The following is a 17,085-nucleotide window of genomic DNA, read 5'->3' as shown; positions in this document are numbered from 1 at the left end:
CCCCCGCGGGGGCCCCCCGCCAGTACGGCGGGGCAGTCCCACTCCCCTTACCTGGCTCGGCTGCTCTGCCTGCTCCGAAAACGCCATCTTTCTGAGGCCTGACTAGTCTATCGCCGCTGGGCGAGGCTTCTCCCAAGCGCCCTCGCTCTCGCTCTCTCGCCCAGACTAAAGTAGCCGGAACTGAGCTGTCGATGGGGGACGCCCGGGGAAGAGGGGAGCTCCCACGTCCCCCACACCGCTTACTGTTCCCATTAGGTCTCTGCTTTCCAGCAAGAACGATGCCTGTCCTTTTTGCTTTCTTATATGTATATTATACTTATTGAATTAAACCTCTGCCCATCTTCACAGTGCCTTGGGCACATGTAGGGACACCCTAAGTATTTAATAAATGAATGAATGTGAAGAAACCTGGAAATTAATTAATTAATTAACTGATGGTTCAGTCGGGTGCCTAACATTTGCCAGGCACTTTGGTAGCCGCGAGAAATAAAAAGATCCAAGACTCAACCCCTGCTCTCAAGTCTAGGCCAAATAGACACACACACACACACACACACACACACACACACACACACACACAATTACATCTTGGAGCTAGGAGTCTGATAACGGTTTGCAGGTCTATTAGGAGAACTCAGAAGAGGGGGCTTTTTGGAGAGGAGAGGCTTCTATGAACCGTTTTCACTTTATAGCGGTTGAGTTGTTAGATTTTAAGCTAGTTGTGAAATTATACGAAAGGGTTGCATACATTAGAACTATCAGTCAGTTACATTGCAGTTGTTTTTTGATCAATGATGGTGTATTCAAAAGGGTTGCCTCAGTTAACAATTCCTCCTACCAAACAATTTTACATGTCTTTTTCTCATAATATCTGATTTCCTTTAATAAACAAAATATGAAAGAGATTGACCCTGAATGAATACGGGCTGATAATTATTCCTTGTTTATATAGAATGCCCCCCCCTTTTTAAATTTTATTTATTTATGGCTGTGTTGTGTCTTCGTTTCTGCGCGAGGGCTTTCTCTAGTTGCGGCAAGTGGGGGCCACTCTTCATCGCGGTGCGCGGAGAATGCCCCTTTTTAAGCAAGGAAACTTTCTGATAATTTTTAAATTATTACTTTAATCTTAAATGTTCGTTTTTCAGGAGTGAAAAACACAGACTTTTCCATAAGTAACAGTATTAGAACAAAGACAAATACATTGTCAAGCAGCATCTGAACAATCTCAACAGTGATGTGGTTCGCATTTACCCTTTTCTCTCTGGTTTCTTTGAGACCTTAATGTTTAATCTAGTTATTTAAGCATTTCGTTCCGAGGTCCCAACCCAATTTGCAGAGCTGAAGCAGGGAATCGAAAGAGTGGAGCCATTTCCGTGCCTAGCGCAGCCATGGCTTGTGGTCCCAAGAAGCACCTGAAGCGCGTAGCAGCTCCAAAGCATTGGATGCTGGATAAACTGACTGGTGTGTTTGCTCCTCGTCCATCTACCGGTCCCCACAAGCTGAGGGAATGTCGTCTCCCTCTAATTATTTTCCTAAGGAACAGACTTAAATATGCCCTAACAGGAGATGAAGTAAATAAGATCTGCATGCAGCGTTTCGTTAAGATTGATGTCAAGGTCCGCACTGATATAACCTACCCTGCTGGTTTTATGGATGTCATCAGCATTGACAAGACTGGAGAGAATTTTCGTCTGATCTATGACACCAAGCGTCGCTTTGCTGTTCATCGTATTACACCTGAGGAGACCAAGTATAAGTTATGTAAAGTGAGAAAGATCTTTATGGGGACAAAAGGAATCCCTCATCTGGTGACCCATGATGCTCGCACCATCCGCTACTCTGATACCCTCATCAAGGTGAATGACACCATTCAGATTGATTTGGAGACTGGCAAGATTACTGATTTCATCAAATTTGACACTGGTAACCTGTGCATGGTGACTGGAGGTGCTAACCTGGGAAGAATTGGTGTGATCACTAACCGGGAGAGACATCCTGGTTCTTTTGATGCATTTCATGTGAAAGATGCCAACGGCAATAGCTTTGCCACACGGCTCTCCAACATTTTTGTTATTGACAAAGGCAACAAACCATGGATCTCTCTTCCTCGTGGAAAGGGTATCCGCCTTACCATTGCTGAGGAGAGAGACAAGAGACTGGCAGCCAAACAGAGCAGTGGATAAAATTATCTCTAAGTGACGTGATTGGGAAAGTCTTTGTACTTATAGATAATACTACATAATTAAAAGCCTCTTTAGTGTTAAAAAAAAAAAAGAAAGAGTGGAAATGTGCGAGTACCTTATGCTTCTCTGTTATGTTTTCAGCCAGACTGAAAGCTACACTCATCAATTTTTAAAACTGACTTCCTTCAGATCAGCGTGAAGTTTGGGACATTTTATAGATTTGTTCAGGTTGGAAAGGAAAAACAAATGAACACAGTACAATGACATTGCTTTATGTATTAATATCTTGCATCTATCTATATATACAGAAAGGAGTGCTGTAACAATTCAAAGGAGTATACAGGCGTGTCCTTCATAATACAAAATAAATCCCTATTGACCTCATTTTGAACGCGCGAATGCAACTCAATATAAGGCAGAAAAAAAAAACCACCTCTGGGGTCTGGATTGCGCGACCTAAGTCGGCTTTGAACCCATAGACTACAGCTCCCGGCATGCCCCCGGGGCCGCAGGGGATTAGGCGCAACTAGAACTACCATATCCCGGCGTGCCTTGGTCCCACGCGTGATTTGCTACAGCGAGAACTACATCTCCCGGCATGCTGCGGGGGGTGGAGTTGGGTAGGACTCCCGCGCCCAGCCCCGCTGACGTCCCCGCGTTGGTCAGGTCAGACGCTGAAGATGACGGAGGTGGCCGGGGGACCCAGCGTTCCAGAACCCAGCGAGATCCGGGCTCTAAAGCAGTGTCTCCTCTGCCGCAACCACAGCCGGGAACAGCACGGCGTGGCGGCCTCCTGCCTCGAGGAGCTGAGGAGAAAGGGTTGGCACGGGACGGGGGCGAGGACTTGGGGGGACGGGGGCGAGGACTTGGGGGGCCGGGGCCCGGGCTGAAGGGACCCGGGGAGAGGTGGGGATGTCCGGTGGGGCAGGGCGGGGTCAGGAGAGGCGACTTGCGGCTTCTTGTCGCTCTAGTGGAGCCTTGGAACAGAGATGACTCAGGTGGGTATGGCGACTTAGCAGTTTCATAGCGTTTACAGGCGCTTTAACTTAATTTATCTTGTGTGAGATTCATATGGTGGAGAGGCAGACGGGAAGCAATATGCGAATTAAGACAGACTCTACTTCGGTGCCTCGCCTCAGATGACTCAGATTTTGGATCGAACTCAGTCCAGTGTATTCCTGCCACTCAGGCTCCCTAAGGTTGTACTGGGTCCCCCAGCTGAGCCTACGGCGGGGTGGGAGCGGGTTTCCACAGTCAGCTCTGGCAGGTACCTGTGCGGTAAAGAGGGAGCTGTTACCGACCATCCGGGAGGGCCAGACAAGGAACGTCTGTTGTGAGTGACCGAGTTGACAGAAATTCTGAGCCGCATACCGTTACTAGCTGCCTGACCTTGCACTTAACCATCTCTCCATACCCAGTTTTCTCATCAGCAAAGTGGGTGTATTTCCAGCCCTGCTCCACAGGATTGGGACTCTGGAAGGAGATGATATATTCAAATGACTTACACGTTGCTGGCCTGTAGCAGTAAATTGCTTACCCAGAGAAGTTCTATTGGTTAAACGTGTGTGTCATCCCCGGGCATGTAGTGGACGTGTGTGTCAGCGTGTTCAGGGCTTCCTCCCAGGGTCACCAAGCCCAACAGATATCAGACAGATGTCTTTCAGAGATGCAGGAACAGCCAAAGCACTCTAAATGCTTTAGTGTCATGGCTTTTGCCATATAAGTGTTTACATATTTTTTGCTTGGCATGAAGTTGCTTAAGTTTTAGTGACCCATCAGTGTGGTGGCTGGATGCATTTGGCACAGAGGCTTATGTAAGTGCTTGTGTTTCTGGAGCTCGGCCTATACAAGACTTGCTGTTCTATTTGGGTGGAAGACAGCATTGCCCAATGATCTTTGTAGTCTTTTGGCTATTACTCTGCCTACTCTAGTCCCATTAGCATTTTAGGCATTGCCATTACTAAATGGGATGGTGCAGACCTGCCCTGGACAAAACCTCTTGCCCAGTGATCATAAAGATGAAAAGCTACTGTTACAAACTTCTGCCTTCTGCTTCTCTTATACTTTTCTATAGGTTAGTAAGGCTGCCAAGAAAGATACTGTGAGAACATAAAGTCATTTTTTTTCTTTTCTTTTTTATAATTTTCTTCTTTTCCTTTTCTCTTTTTTCTTTGTGACATTTGACACATGGGAGAATTTGAGTAGACCACTGAGGAAATGAATGAAAGACTGCCTGTTCTCAAGGAATCAGATCAGACTTTGGTTTGTTGTTCATCCAAGTAAAGGCTCAAGTGCCTCCTAATGTGGGTGTAGAGTAGCTGGAAGAAAAACACATTTTCAAGAGCCAGACTGTGTGGGTTGAAATGCCAGCTCTGCCACTTACTGTGTGACCTTGGGCAACTTACTTAACTTCTCTGAGCCTTGGGCTTGACATCCGTAAAAATAGGAGTAACAATAGTATCTGCGTTATAGGATTTTTAGGAAATTAAATGCTGTATGTGAAAAGCACTTAGTACAGTACCAGGGACATGGTAAGTGTTATATTAGTACTAGTGGTCATCATTATAGTTATTATAGTTATTACTACCAGGGATTTTTCTAGGCTCTGGGGGCATACTTTTTTTTTTTTAATTTATTTTTGGCTGCCCTGGGTCTTCGTTGCTGCGTGGGGGCTTTCTCTAGTTGAGGCAAGCGGGGGCTACTCTTCACTGCGGTGCGCGGGCTTCTCATTGCAGTGGCTTCTCTTGTTGCGGAGCACAGGGTCTAGGCGTGCGGGCTTCAGTAGTTGCGGCACACAGGCTCAGCAGTTGTGGCTCGTGGGCTCTAGAGCACAGGCTCAGTAGTTGTGGCACATGGGCTTAGTTGCTCCGTGGCATGTGGAATCTTCTCGGACCAGGGCTCAAACCTGTGTCCCATGCATTGGCAGACAGATTCTTAACCACTGCGCCACCAGGGAAGTCCCGGGGCATACATATTGAGAGTGCAAGGACAGATGTAATTTCCCTATGGATACTTGTCAATTACCAAATATTTTATTCCTCTCAGCTTGCGACATTCTGGCCATTGACAAGTCCCTGGCACCAGTCACCCTGGTCCTGGCAGAGGATGGCACCATAGTGGATGATGACGATTACTTCCTGTGTCTTCCTGCCAATACTAAGTTTGTGGCACTGGCTGGGAATGAGAAGTGGGCTTACAACAATTCAGGTAAGAAATGCTGGCCGGGGCTTCCCTGGTGGCGCAGTGGTTGGGGGTCCGCCTGCCGATGCGGGGGGCGCGGGTTCGTGCCCCGGTCCGGGAGGATCCCGCGTGCCGCGGAGGGGCTGGGCCCGTGGGCCGTGGCCGCTGGGCCTGCGCGTCCGGAGCCTGTGCTTCGCGGCGGGAGAGGCCGCGGCGGTGAGAGGCCCGCGTACCGCAAAAAACAACAAAAAACAAAACAAAACAAAAAAGAAATGCTGGCCGTATATACAATATACCATCCATCATGATTTATTTTACTGCATAGGCACCTGGTTGCTGTTTGGCTGGCTGTTTTAAGCATTTATGCAGCAAACATTTACTGAGCATCTTCTGTATACCAGAGTGGTGCTGAGTCTGGGGATGAAGATGAATGAGATGGACTCAGTTCTCAAATAACTTACAGATCGACAGCAACTAAAACGCAGCAAGGGAGAGAGATCTGTGCCGCAGGTTGGGTCAGACTGTCTGGTCTGAATCCTGGCTCTGCCATTTACTAGCCATGTGACCTTGAGCAAATTATCTAACATTTCAGCCCCGTATTGAGATAATAATTACAGTACCTGTCTCCTAGCATTGTTGTAAGGATACTAGAACATAGTACATATCAAGCCAGGGTTTCTCAACAGTACTACTGACATTTTGGGCCGGAGAATTCTTTGTTGTGGGGTTGCTGTCCTGTGTCTTGCAGGATGTTTAGCAGCATCGCTGGCCTTTACCTGCTAGGTGTCAGTAGCATCTCCTCACCCTAATTGTGACAACCAAAAATGCCTCTAGACATTGTCATATGTCTACTGGGGATGGGATGGGCAAAATCACTCCCAGTTGAGAGCCACTGATAGAAAGCATTTAGATCTTACCTGGTACACAGTAAGACAAATAAATATTACCTATCACCATCATTAGCATCATCCTCACTGGAAATACAAGGGGAACTAATATTGACGGGCAAGGATCAAAGAGGTAAAGAAGTGTCTTGAGGAAAGTCCCTAGGCCACTAAAGTGAGGAAGTCACCCTTCAGCAATGGCTTTCCCAGCCACCTTTGTACTTGGGCCCAAGGGACAGCGAACAGTGGCTGCAGCTCCTCCAGTCAAGGATAAGACCCATCCCCAAGCACAGGAGAAGTGCTGATGAGGATGAATGTTTTTGCATACAGAGATAGAACACACCCACAGACACAAAAACTAGCCTAGGGCTTCCCTGGTGGCGCAGTGGTTGAGTCCGCCTGCCGATGCGGGGGACGTGGGTTCGTGCCCCGGTCCGGAAGGATCCCACATACCGCAGAGCAGCTTGGCCCGTGGGCCATGGCCGCTGGGCCTCCGCGTCCGGAGCCTGTGCTCTGCGACGGGAGAGGCCACAACAGTGAGAGGCCCGCGTACTGCAAAAAAAAAAAAAAAAAAAAAAAAAAACTAACCTAAAGGGAAGTGTGACATTATCCTGGGTATGCATAAGCATACATTGAATTTAAGTGGCTTCCTTCCATAAAAGAATACAGAGCAGTTTCACACAGAAATAAATGGAAGATGGGGACTTCCCCGGTGGTCCACTGGTAAAAAAAATCCACCTTCCAATGAAGGGGATGTGGGTTTGATCCCTGGTCAGGGAAGTAAGATCCCATATGCCACGGGGCAACTAAGCCCTCGCGCCACAGCTACTGAGCCTGCACACCACAACTAGAGAGCCCACACGCCACAACTAGAGAGCCCGCATGCCACAAACTACAGAGCCCATGTGCTCTGGAGCCCACGCACCACAACTAGAGAGAAGCCCACACACCGCAGCGAATGATCCCTCATGCCAACTCATGCCAAAGATCCCCGCATGCTGCAGTCAAAAAATAAAAATAAAAAAGAAATGGAAGATGGGACAAGAGGGAAAATTAAGGTCCTAGATGGGGATTGGCTTCCCCATGAATCCCTGAGAGAAGGTGCTTCCTTCACCATCTAAATTATTCTAAGTGATCTGTCAGAAGGATGTGCCAACATCCTCGAGGCCTGAGTTGGAGGAAGTGAAAACAGCACTAACGGTTAATCTGGATCTGACCGGCATTTTCTCCCATGTATCAGATGGAGGTACGGCTTGGATTACCCAAGAGTCCTTTGACGGAGATGAAACAGACAGCGGGGCAGGGTTGAAGTGGAAGAATGTGGCCAGGCAGCTGAAAGAAGACCTGTCCAGCATCATCCTCCTGTCCGAGGAGGACCTCCAAGTAAGCGTCCTCCGCAACCCATAGCCACGTTCCTCCAGCCTGTGCTTCCCCCGGCGCCTTAGTTGCCATGCATCCTGCCATAATAATTTCATCGCTTCTTAATTTTTAAGTAATTCTTAGATGACAACCAAGGTTCTTCATTTTCTCATTCTCTCACCTAGAGTAGGAAATTTTCACCCCTCACCCTGCATCAGAATCACCAGTGGAGCTTTTTAAAAGCACAGACGCCAAGGCCCCACCTAGACCCATTTAGGCCCAAGGTGTGGGTCAAGGATGTACTGCTAAAGAATGCAGATTAGATCTTAGCTCCATCTCTATGACTTTGAACCGGTATCAGCCTCCCTACTTATGTTTCCTCTCCAGTAGAATTAGGATAAAAATAGTATTGTTAACTCAAAAAAATATTTATTGAGCCCCTGTCCTCTGCCTGACACAGTTCTGTGCACAGGGGTACAATGGTGAACAAGCCAGGCACAGTCCCTGCTCTAGTGGAACTCAAGTCCTGGTGGAAGGAGGCAGACAAAATAAGCAGCATGTCAGACAGGGCAGTGTGCCAAGAGTGATGCGAAGGCTCCTGAAAGGAGGTGACCTTGTGGTGATTTTTTAAACTTGTATATTTATTTTGAATAAATCATATTAATACTTTCACATGGTTCAAAATCCAAGAGGTATAGAAGGATACACAGGTAGCCAGAAAGTAAGACAACCCAAATGTCCATCAGCTGATAACTAGATAAATAAAATGTGGTATATCCAAACTGGAATATATTAGTCAGCCATAAAAAGGAATGGATTATTAATACATGCTACAACATGGATAAAACTTGAAAACATTATGCTAAGTGAAAGAAGCCAGACATGAAAGGCCCCATATTTTATGATTGCATTTATATAAAATGGCCAGAATACACAAGTCCATAGAAATAGAAGGTAGATTAGTGGTTGCCTAGGGATGGGGTTGGTGGGGAGTTTTGAGGAGGAATAAGGAGGAACTACTAATGGGTACAGTTCTTTCTGGGGTGGTGAATATGTTCTAAGACTGACTGTGGTGGTGATTGCACTATCACAAGAAGACCACTAATTATACTGAAACCCACTGAATTATACACTTTATATGGGTGAATTGTACAGTATATTAACTTTATCTCGATAAAGCTGGGTTTTGGGGGGTTTTTTTTGGCCACAGGGCATGTGGGATCTTAGTTCCCCGACCAGGAATTGAAGCCACATCCCCTGCATTGGAAGCATGGAGTCTTAACCACTGGACCATCAGGGAAATCCCTCAATTAAGCTGTTTAGAAAAGAAAGGATATACAGGAAAAGTCTGACTCCTGCCCCCAGCCACCCAACCTCCCCTTCCTGGAGACAACCAATCTGTCAGTTTCCCATTCCAAAGATACTTTATATACAAACAAATACATAAGTGTTTTCACCTCCTCCCCTGTATCACACAAGTGGAAGCATCTCTACTCTGTTTTAATTTTTTTTCATTTATTTATTTATTTTTGGCTGTGTTGGATCTTCGTTGCTGAGTGCAGGCTCTCTCTAGTTGCAGTGAGCGGGGGCCGCTCCTCGTTGCGGTGCGCGGGCTTCTTATTGCAGTGGCTTCTCATTGCAGAGCACGGGCTCTAAGCGCACGGGCTTCAGTAGTTGTGGCTCCTGGGCTGTAGAGTACAGGCTCAGTAGTTGTGGCACATGGGCTTAGTTGCTCCACAGCATGTGGGATCTTCCTGGACCAGGGCTCGAACCCGTGACCCCTGCATTGGCAGGCAGATTCTTAACCACTGTGCCACCAGGGAAGCCCTCTAATCTGTAAAGAAAGATTTGGAAAGTATTCCAGATCAGTTTATAAAAGACATCCTCACCTCTTTTTCACCACTGCATAATATTCCATTTCGTGCCTGTACCATGACTTATTTAATGGGATTCCCCCACTGGGGGACATGTGGGTGTCATCAGTCTTGCTCTTCTAGTAAGTGCTGCAAAAAGCTTAGATCAGTGTCATTTTTCACACATGCTTGTGCATAGAATAAATTCATAGAATTTAGTTGAGAAACATTGGCAGGTCCCAAGAGGAGACCCTGAAGGACAAGAGGAAGCTTGCCATGGAAAGGTTGGGGCCAGAGTGTTCCAGGCAGAGGGAGGGCAGGAGCAAGCTTGATTTTTTTCTTTCTTGTTTATTCTTTTTCGTTTTCTTTCTTTCTTTATTTTTGCGGTATGCGTGCCTCTCACTGTTGTGGCCTCTCCCGTTGCGGAGCACAGGCTCTGGACGCGCAGGCTCAGCGGCCGTGGCTCACGGGCCCAGCCACTCTGCGGCATGTGGGATCTTCCCAGACCGGGGCACGAACCCATGTCCCATGCATCGGCAGGCGGACTCTCAACCACTGTGCCACCAGGGAAGCCCTGTTTTTTCTTTTTTATGAAACAGAAAGGGGGGACTTCCCTGGCGGTCCAGTGGTTAAGACTCTGCGCTTCCACTGCAGGGGGTGTAGGTTCGATCCCTGGTTGGGGAGCTAAGATCCCACATGCCCTGTGGCTAAAAAAAAAAAGAAACAGAAAGGGGTCATGAGATCCCTTCCCATCCCAACAGACTAGTATATTACGATACCCCTAGAATAAGGAGCACAGCAGTCCTTACCAAAATAGGGATACCAGAATATGAGTGAGCCTGGCTCTGACAGCTAGGCTCCACAGGGAAGCTTAGGACAGGAGCTTGCAGAGGCTGGCCACGCGACAGGTAGAGGAAAGGTACCACCATCTCGGGGACCATGGGGAGTGAGAACAGATGGGAGGGAAGGGAGGAGCCCAGGGATCAATTACACAGCGTCCTGAGGATTAGAACTGACTGATCCTTGGGACGTTATTAACTGCTCTTGCCTCATTTTCCTCATCTGTTAAGGTGGTGGTAATACTAGTACTTACCTCAGAAGGTTTGTACCTCTTGAATTTTGAACCTTATGAATGTATATTAATACTACTTGTTCAAAAATTGATGAAATATGAAAGTTAAGGATAACTTATAAAGTCACCTCCTTTCCCAATCTAGAGCAGCCCACCTCATCACTTTCTGTCCTAAGAGTTTTAACATCAATTTTCTCACTGATACATAGTAAGTGCTCGAGAAATGCAAATGCTTATTATTGTATTTCTTATTAAGCTCCATATTCTAATCTGCAGCTGAAGTTAGATTTACTCCAAGAATTTCAACAGTTTGATCTTTCTCTTATGAAGACTATTTTATTTTTTTATTATTTTTGTATTTTTTAATTATTATTTTTTTTAATTTATTTTTGTCTGCCTTGGGTCTTCATTGCAAGCACGTGGGCTTTCTCTAGTTGCGGTGAGCAGGGGCTACTCTTCGTTGCAGTGCACGGGCTTCTCATTGCGGTGGCTTCTCTTGTTGTGGAGCACGGGCTGCAGGTGCGCAGGCTTCACTAGTTGTGGCATGAGGGCTCAGTAGCTGTGGCGCACGGGCTTAGTTGCTCCATGGCATATGGGATCTTCCTGGACAAGGGCTCAAACCCGTGTCCCCTGAATTGGCAGGCGGATTCTTAACCACTGCGCCGCCAGGGAAGCCCTGAAGACAATTTTTAATCTAATCTGTCAAAAGATCGAGCCTTCTTAAGATCTAGGGTATGATGAGTGAGGACTCCCTTATTTCATAGACTGAACACGTCATTTAAAGGCTGAGTAGTTTATATTTGCAAAATAGTCGTTCAAAGTACGAACATGTATAATAAAAATGTTTAAGGTTAAAATCATCAGAAAGACTTTTGCTTGAAATAGCCTCATACTGATTCATTGCATAAGTGATCATACACCTCCTCCTTTATATTCTGTACAATGTACAATGGGTTATTTAATATCAGGATTTTGTTTTAATTTTTATTTGGAGTATAATTATTTACAATATTGTTTTAGTTTCTGCTGTACAGCAAAGTGAATCAGTTATACATATACATATATCCACTCTTTTTTAGATTCTTTCCTCAGATAGGTCATTACGGAGTATTGAGCAGAGTTCCCTGTGCTGTACAGTAGGTCATTATTAGTTATCTATTTTGTATATAGTAGTGTGTATATGTCCATCCCAATCTCCCAATTTATCCCTCCTCCCCTTCCCCCCCAGTAACCATAAGTTTGTTTTCTACATCTGTGACTCTATTTCTGTTTGTTTTGTTTTTAATAAGGCACTAAGGCAATATTTTCCTAATTTTTTCACCAGAGGAAAACTGAAAAAATTACATGCCTCTTTCCTGACTTTCAGGCAGCCATATTAGGTAACTTTGGGAACTAGATGAAATGAGTCTGCGAAATTGATGTATTTGAGAGCTATAACATCACGTTTAGAAAGTACTTTCCAATTTCTTAAAGTCCGTATTTGTTTGTCAGATGCTTATTGATGTCCCATGTTCAGAGCTGGCTCAGGAACTCAGCCAAAGTCGTGTCGCAGTCCAGGGACTCCAGAACACCCTCCAGCAGGTCCTTGACCAGAGAGAGGAAGCCCGTCAGTCCAAGCAGCTCTTGGAGCTTTACCTCCGGGCTTTGGAGAAGGAGGGCAGCATACTGCTGAAGCAGCAAGGTAGGATTCATCGGCTGGGGGAGTTACACTGAGAACTCAGTAGAGCCTCTCCTTGAGAGAGAGCCAGATGCTTACCATGTGGTCAAAAACAGTGAAACCACAGCTGCTGGCATCTTGAGATGACAGGCTTCTGTCTGCCCAGCTGATTGCTCTGGCTGGATGTTGGTATGGCTGTATGTGTACATGGTGTGCTGATCTCTGTCTCACATCTGCTTTGCAGAGTCCAAAGCTGGCCTCGGTGATGAGAGGGATGCAGTTGACACGGGTATTGGAGAGAGCTCCTCCGAAATTGCACTTAGGAGCCAGATCCTTACTGCGCTGAAGGAGAAAGCCGCCCCAGAGCTGAGTTTGTCTAGTCAAGATTTGCAGGTGGGCGAGCACCAGAGACCCTGACCTTTGCAAGGAGAGGCTTGTATCAGGTTTTTTTCACCTCTGCAGACCTTGAATCATAGCTGTCAATTTGCCCATTATTGTATGCAAAGCATTTGCAAACATCTCATTTAATCCAAATCTTAAACAAAATGGGTGCACTCCCTCAGATCATCAAACATTATTTTCTGGTCCAAAGTAGGTAATGAAATGTCTGACCCCGACAGGGAGGAGTAGCAGGACTCAGGCTTCTGAGATGCATCTGTCAGTGGTTGAAAAAGATCCATAGGCCGTAGAAGCACATAAAATATCCTTGAGAAAGGCCCACTCGAGGGGATCATCTTGCGCCCTCAGACCAGGGAACTGGAGGCTTGATGAAGGGAACCCATCAAAGTGGGTGCTCCTTCTTTCTTTTTTTTTGGGGGGGGGGGATTTGCTGTAGCTTGTGTTTTTGTTTCATCAGTTGTTTCACAGTTATTTTATTTTTATTTTTTATTTTATTTTATTTTTGGCCATGGCGAGTGGCATGTGGGATCTTAGTTCCCCGACCAGGGATCGAACCTGTGCCCCCTTGCAGTGGGAGTGCAGAATCTTAACCACTGGGCTGCCAGGGAAGCCCCTGGGTGCTCCTTCTTATGCTTCACCCTTGTCCCTGTTCCCAGTACTTCCTTGGTGTAGCTATAGAAGGGAAAGAAGCTGTACTGACTTGAGCTTGGCTAAATTTCCTGTGAGCGGAGGACTTTATTGTTGCTCCAAGTAAACTACTCTCTAGATGTCCTTTCCTGTTGGTGTTGTATGGTGAGAAGAGGCCTGTGACAATTGAATATGAAGGAGACCTGGCATTTCAGCATAAAGACAGGACATAGACTGATATTGCCCATTCTCACCCCCCTAAAGAAAATTACAAGAGCAGCAGAGGTGCTGGTTCTTAATGGTTCTTACTCTTGCCGCAGTTGGTTGCCAAGGAGGACCCTAAAGCACTGGCTGTTGCTTTGAACTGGGACATAAAGAAAACGGAAGCTGTTCAACAGACCTGTAATCAGGAACTTAGCCTGCGCCTCCAGCAGGTACAGAGCTTGTATTCTCTGAGGAGCATTTCAGCAAGGAAGAGTTCGCTGCCTGGAGAGGTGCAGAATCCCAAACAAGCCAGACGAGACCCCACATAGCTGGCAGCCAGAGATATGCCAAAGAAAACCTTGGGTTTTGTGTCAGTGTCAGTAAACACCTTCAGCCTAATCTTTGTAGCTCCCTACATACTCCTCTACCCCCTGCCTTTGAGAATGTTCTCCTGGAACAGGCTGGAAGACAGGCTTCATGCCCTTTCCAGAAAAGCTATTCCAGATCTCCACGTGGGCTCTCTGACCTATTTTGAACCATAGAGCTGCACCAGCAATATCCCACCTCCTCTAATTGCAAGTTCTTACGTTCTCTAACAGTAGTTGTAAAGGGCAGGGAAAAGAAATTGTCATATTTCAGACCCACTATTCTTTTTTTTTTTTTTTACTTTTTTTTTCTACCATCAGATAAATGGTATATCTCTTTCATGATTCAATCTGTTGAACTATGCAACCATCATAGTAATAGACCCACTATTCTTATTCTAAAGATGGAACTGCAGAATTTTAAACACAAAATAACAGTAGAGAAGATGACATATCAGAGTGTTGATTATGGCCACAAACTTGTTTCTCAAGTTAAGGAATTTTTTTGTTTGTTTTAAAGGCACGTATTAAATTTGCAGACCATAGGGAACATATGGAGAGTAATTCACCATTTCTAATATCTAATTCAGTATTGTGAAATTATATGCATTACCACTGTGAAACTTGCCAGTTTTCTAATGTGTTTTATCAGCAGGGGGTATAAAACGGTCATTAAATCAGTCTCCATGAGATATGACTCCAGGTCTCTCTGGGTGCAAAGCAGAGACTTCCGGTTTACATTCCCCGTTTCTGTACAAGCTTGTTCTTCGGGTTTTGTAATCTACAATGCAGTCTCTCTTGCAGGGAAAAGATAGTTACTGACTTATTTGACTTACTTCTTAAGCATACTTAGAGGAAAACAGAATGCTATTAAGAGATACATTGGCTAATTATTAAGTAAAGAAATATAACAATAAGTAAGTCCTAGGGCGAGGGAGAGGTACAGAAAACAAACAAACAGAACAAAAAGAACTGTTTCCTTCTGCTGTGCCCTTCCTCAAGGAGGACTCAGACCTACGCAGCGTGCTCTTACTAATGCCTTACGCATTTGGTTCTCACTTATTAGCCCCAATACTTCTTTTTTAATAGCATATTTTATAATGCCTTCTTAATTATCCTTAAATGAAAGCCAGAGCTGATAACCGACCTACGTGCATACCTTCATCAACATAATACCCCCAAATGTAGTATTTCAGAAGAAATAAAGGAAAATAATTTCCAACAAAATGGTGTGTATCTCAGTGTCACTTTCTGGAGATGACCATACGAAAGGCACAGTGAAGCTGTCAGATGCGTGTACTTACCCACTGAATTACTGTGAATCTGTTAGAGGCAGCCAGGCACAGTGTGTAGTGACTGTCAACTCAAACACCACAAGCAGCGTTGCCCTTTGTAATGGGATTTCCCAAAACAGTGATGTTCTGGACAGAGTAACACATCTATCCTCGATTTACAATGTGGCTGCATTCTTGACAGATCCATGGAACTTTGTTAAAACTGGAAAAAATACTTTGTATTTACATATAAAACAGAATTAGGTTTGGGGCTAATTTGGAAGAGGTTTTCATCCCTATGAACATCCAGAATGACATATAAAAGTCAGGTGGGGGCGGGCTTCCCTGGAGGTGCAGTGGTTGAGAGTCCGCCTGCCGATGCAGGGGACATGGGTTCATGCCCCGGTCCGGGAAGATCCCACATGCCGCGGAGCGGCTGGGCCCGTGAGCCATGGCCGCTGAGCCTGCGCGTCCGGAGCCTGTGCTCCTCAACGGGAGAGGCCGCAACAGTGAGAGGCCCGCGTACCGCAAAAAAAAAAAGTCAGGTAGGGGGGGAAAAAGTCACATGGGATATGGGATGATTCTTCATTGTGTGGAACAGTCATGTGCTTTGCAGGAAGACGAGCATCCCACATCCTACCCCACCCACTCAACACCAGTAGCAACCTCCAGGTATTGAGGCAACTGAAAACAGCCCCACACATTTTCAGAATGCCCCTGGAGGGACAGTAATGCCAGTTGAGGATTTTTATAGCAGTTTGTAGTGTGCTCTGTGCCAGCACCTACCACATTGGAGCCTCAAAACCGAGTGAGCTAATAAACAGGGCGTGGCTTGTTGCCTCTCATTTTATGCATGAGCAAAGTTGTGCTCAGGGAGGGTCAGTGACTTGCCTCGTGACACAAGGCTAATAGGAGGGCCAGGGTTCAAAGGCAGGTCTTCTGGTTCTAATTCCAGTGTTCTTTCTACTTATCTGTATTTTCTCTTAAGTCCATATAGTCCTTCCTACTCTACATCCAGATGACTGGTTTTGTTAATACCAGTGGAATAAGTTGGAGTCAGCTCCAACTGGAAGAGGCCTAATATGTCTGCAACATGACTGCCCAAAGACTTCTGACTGTAGTCACTGTGCTGGTGGTGTAAGAGAAGTAAATCAGCCTTGTGAATGCTGTGTAGTTAGCCCAGTAGTAAAGGAAGCCTGTATGCCAGAAATAATAGAATAGCATCTCTAGTCACCAATTCTGTCAACATTTCCATCTTTGCCCTGCTGAATGAAAAATGTTTTCTTCAGTTACTTCTGTCAAATGCACAGTAGAGCTTTAGTTGACTGGCCTGGGTGTTGGTATTGGTCTTCTGTACTTGAAACAAACCCACCAAGCATCTCAGCTGCATAGGAGAGTGGAAAAAGTACTATGGGTTTTGGAGTGAGACAGACCCACGTTGAGTCTAACCTTATGGGACAGCAGTTTCCAAAAATGTAAGGTTAGCCTAAGGCCCCAAGATTGAAAGGGTTAAATGAAGTTAAGTATGAGGAAGAGCATAGAACCCAACACAGAGTCAGTGTAGGCAGTGGTTCCCTTTCACTGCCCCAGGGCCAGAGATGGGGGCAGGAGCAAAGACCTTAGTCTGCAAACCCTAGACCAAACGTGGAGTGACAGTTATTTTGCCCCAGCTGCCACTTACCTTCCTTACACCACTGTGCCTCCAGGCCTTCTAGAATAGAAATGTAGCAGCACAGCAATATGTCTAAAAATAGGAGAGGAGAGAGAGAGCAGGGCATGCCTGTTCTTATGTTAGGAGAAAAGAACGTCAAAGAAAGCAACTGGGACTAATGAACTCTATATTAGCCATATTCCATTCTTTCAACTCAAGTCAAATGTCGGTCCCCATTAGGCAACTGGCTTTGACAGGAGCTGTGCTAATTACCACTTACCAACCTTTAATTTCTGGGTAAAAGCAAAAGGAAAAAGCTAATGGATTTTTCATTTTCCAGAGAGAAAGGAATAAAATAATAGTCTGTTAAAAACATA

The 17,085-nt window shown here is 45.7% G+C and overlaps 2 protein-coding genes and 1 pseudogene across 3 annotated transcripts in view; 2 read left to right on the top strand and 1 right to left on the bottom strand.

Annotated features, from left to right (window-relative positions):
- The window catches only part of PEX14 (peroxisomal biogenesis factor 14), a 143,200-nt gene extending 143,098 nt beyond the window's left edge, over window positions 1-102 (bottom strand). The window contains exon 1 of the mRNA XM_007463152.1: window positions 52-102. Within this exon, the coding sequence (XP_007463214.1) occupies window positions 52-87 (36 nt within the window). The 5' untranslated portion in view covers window positions 88-102. The remainder of the gene's footprint in view (window positions 1-51) is intronic.
- Window positions 103-1,374: 1,272 nt separating this feature from the next.
- Window positions 1,375-2,183, top strand: LOC103073882 (40S ribosomal protein S4, X isoform pseudogene; annotated as a pseudogene). Its single transcript, XR_014368668.1, has one exon. The product of XR_014368668.1 is annotated as a 40S ribosomal protein S4, X isoform pseudogene (transcript).
- Window positions 2,184-2,853: 670 nt separating this feature from the next.
- DFFA (DNA fragmentation factor subunit alpha) lies at window positions 2,854-13,747 on the top strand. Its single transcript, XM_007463148.1, has 6 exons — window positions 2,854-3,002; window positions 5,229-5,390; window positions 7,488-7,630; window positions 12,023-12,212; window positions 12,433-12,581; window positions 13,535-13,747. The coding sequence occupies exons 1-6, from the start codon at window positions 2,864-2,866 to the stop codon at window positions 13,745-13,747; spliced, it is 996 nt and encodes a 331-aa protein (XP_007463210.1). The 5' UTR covers window positions 2,854-2,863.
- The last annotated feature ends 3,338 nt before the right edge of the window (window positions 13,748-17,085 follow it).

The sequence above is a fragment of the Lipotes vexillifer genome, unplaced genomic scaffold (assembly GCF_000442215.2).
Source record: "Lipotes vexillifer unplaced genomic scaffold, Lipotes_vexillifer_v1.1 scaffold109, whole genome shotgun sequence".
Lineage (NCBI taxonomy): Eukaryota > Metazoa > Chordata > Mammalia > Artiodactyla > Lipotidae > Lipotes > Lipotes vexillifer.
Note: the sequence above shows the minus strand (reverse complement) of the source record. Positions and strands in the feature narration are given on the sequence as shown.

Coding starts and splice junctions, on each gene's coding strand:
- DFFA (XM_007463148.1), top strand. CDS start 2,864: ATGACGGAGGTGGCCGGGGGACCCAGCGTTCCAGAACCCAGCGAGATC. Junction 7,631..12,022: donor TGTCCGAGGAGGACCTCCAA/GTAAGCGTCCTC, acceptor TTTGTTTGTCAG/ATGCTTATTGATGTCCCATG. Junction 12,582..13,534: donor TGTCTAGTCAAGATTTGCAG/GTGGGCGAGCAC, acceptor CTCTTGCCGCAG/TTGGTTGCCAAGGAGGACCC.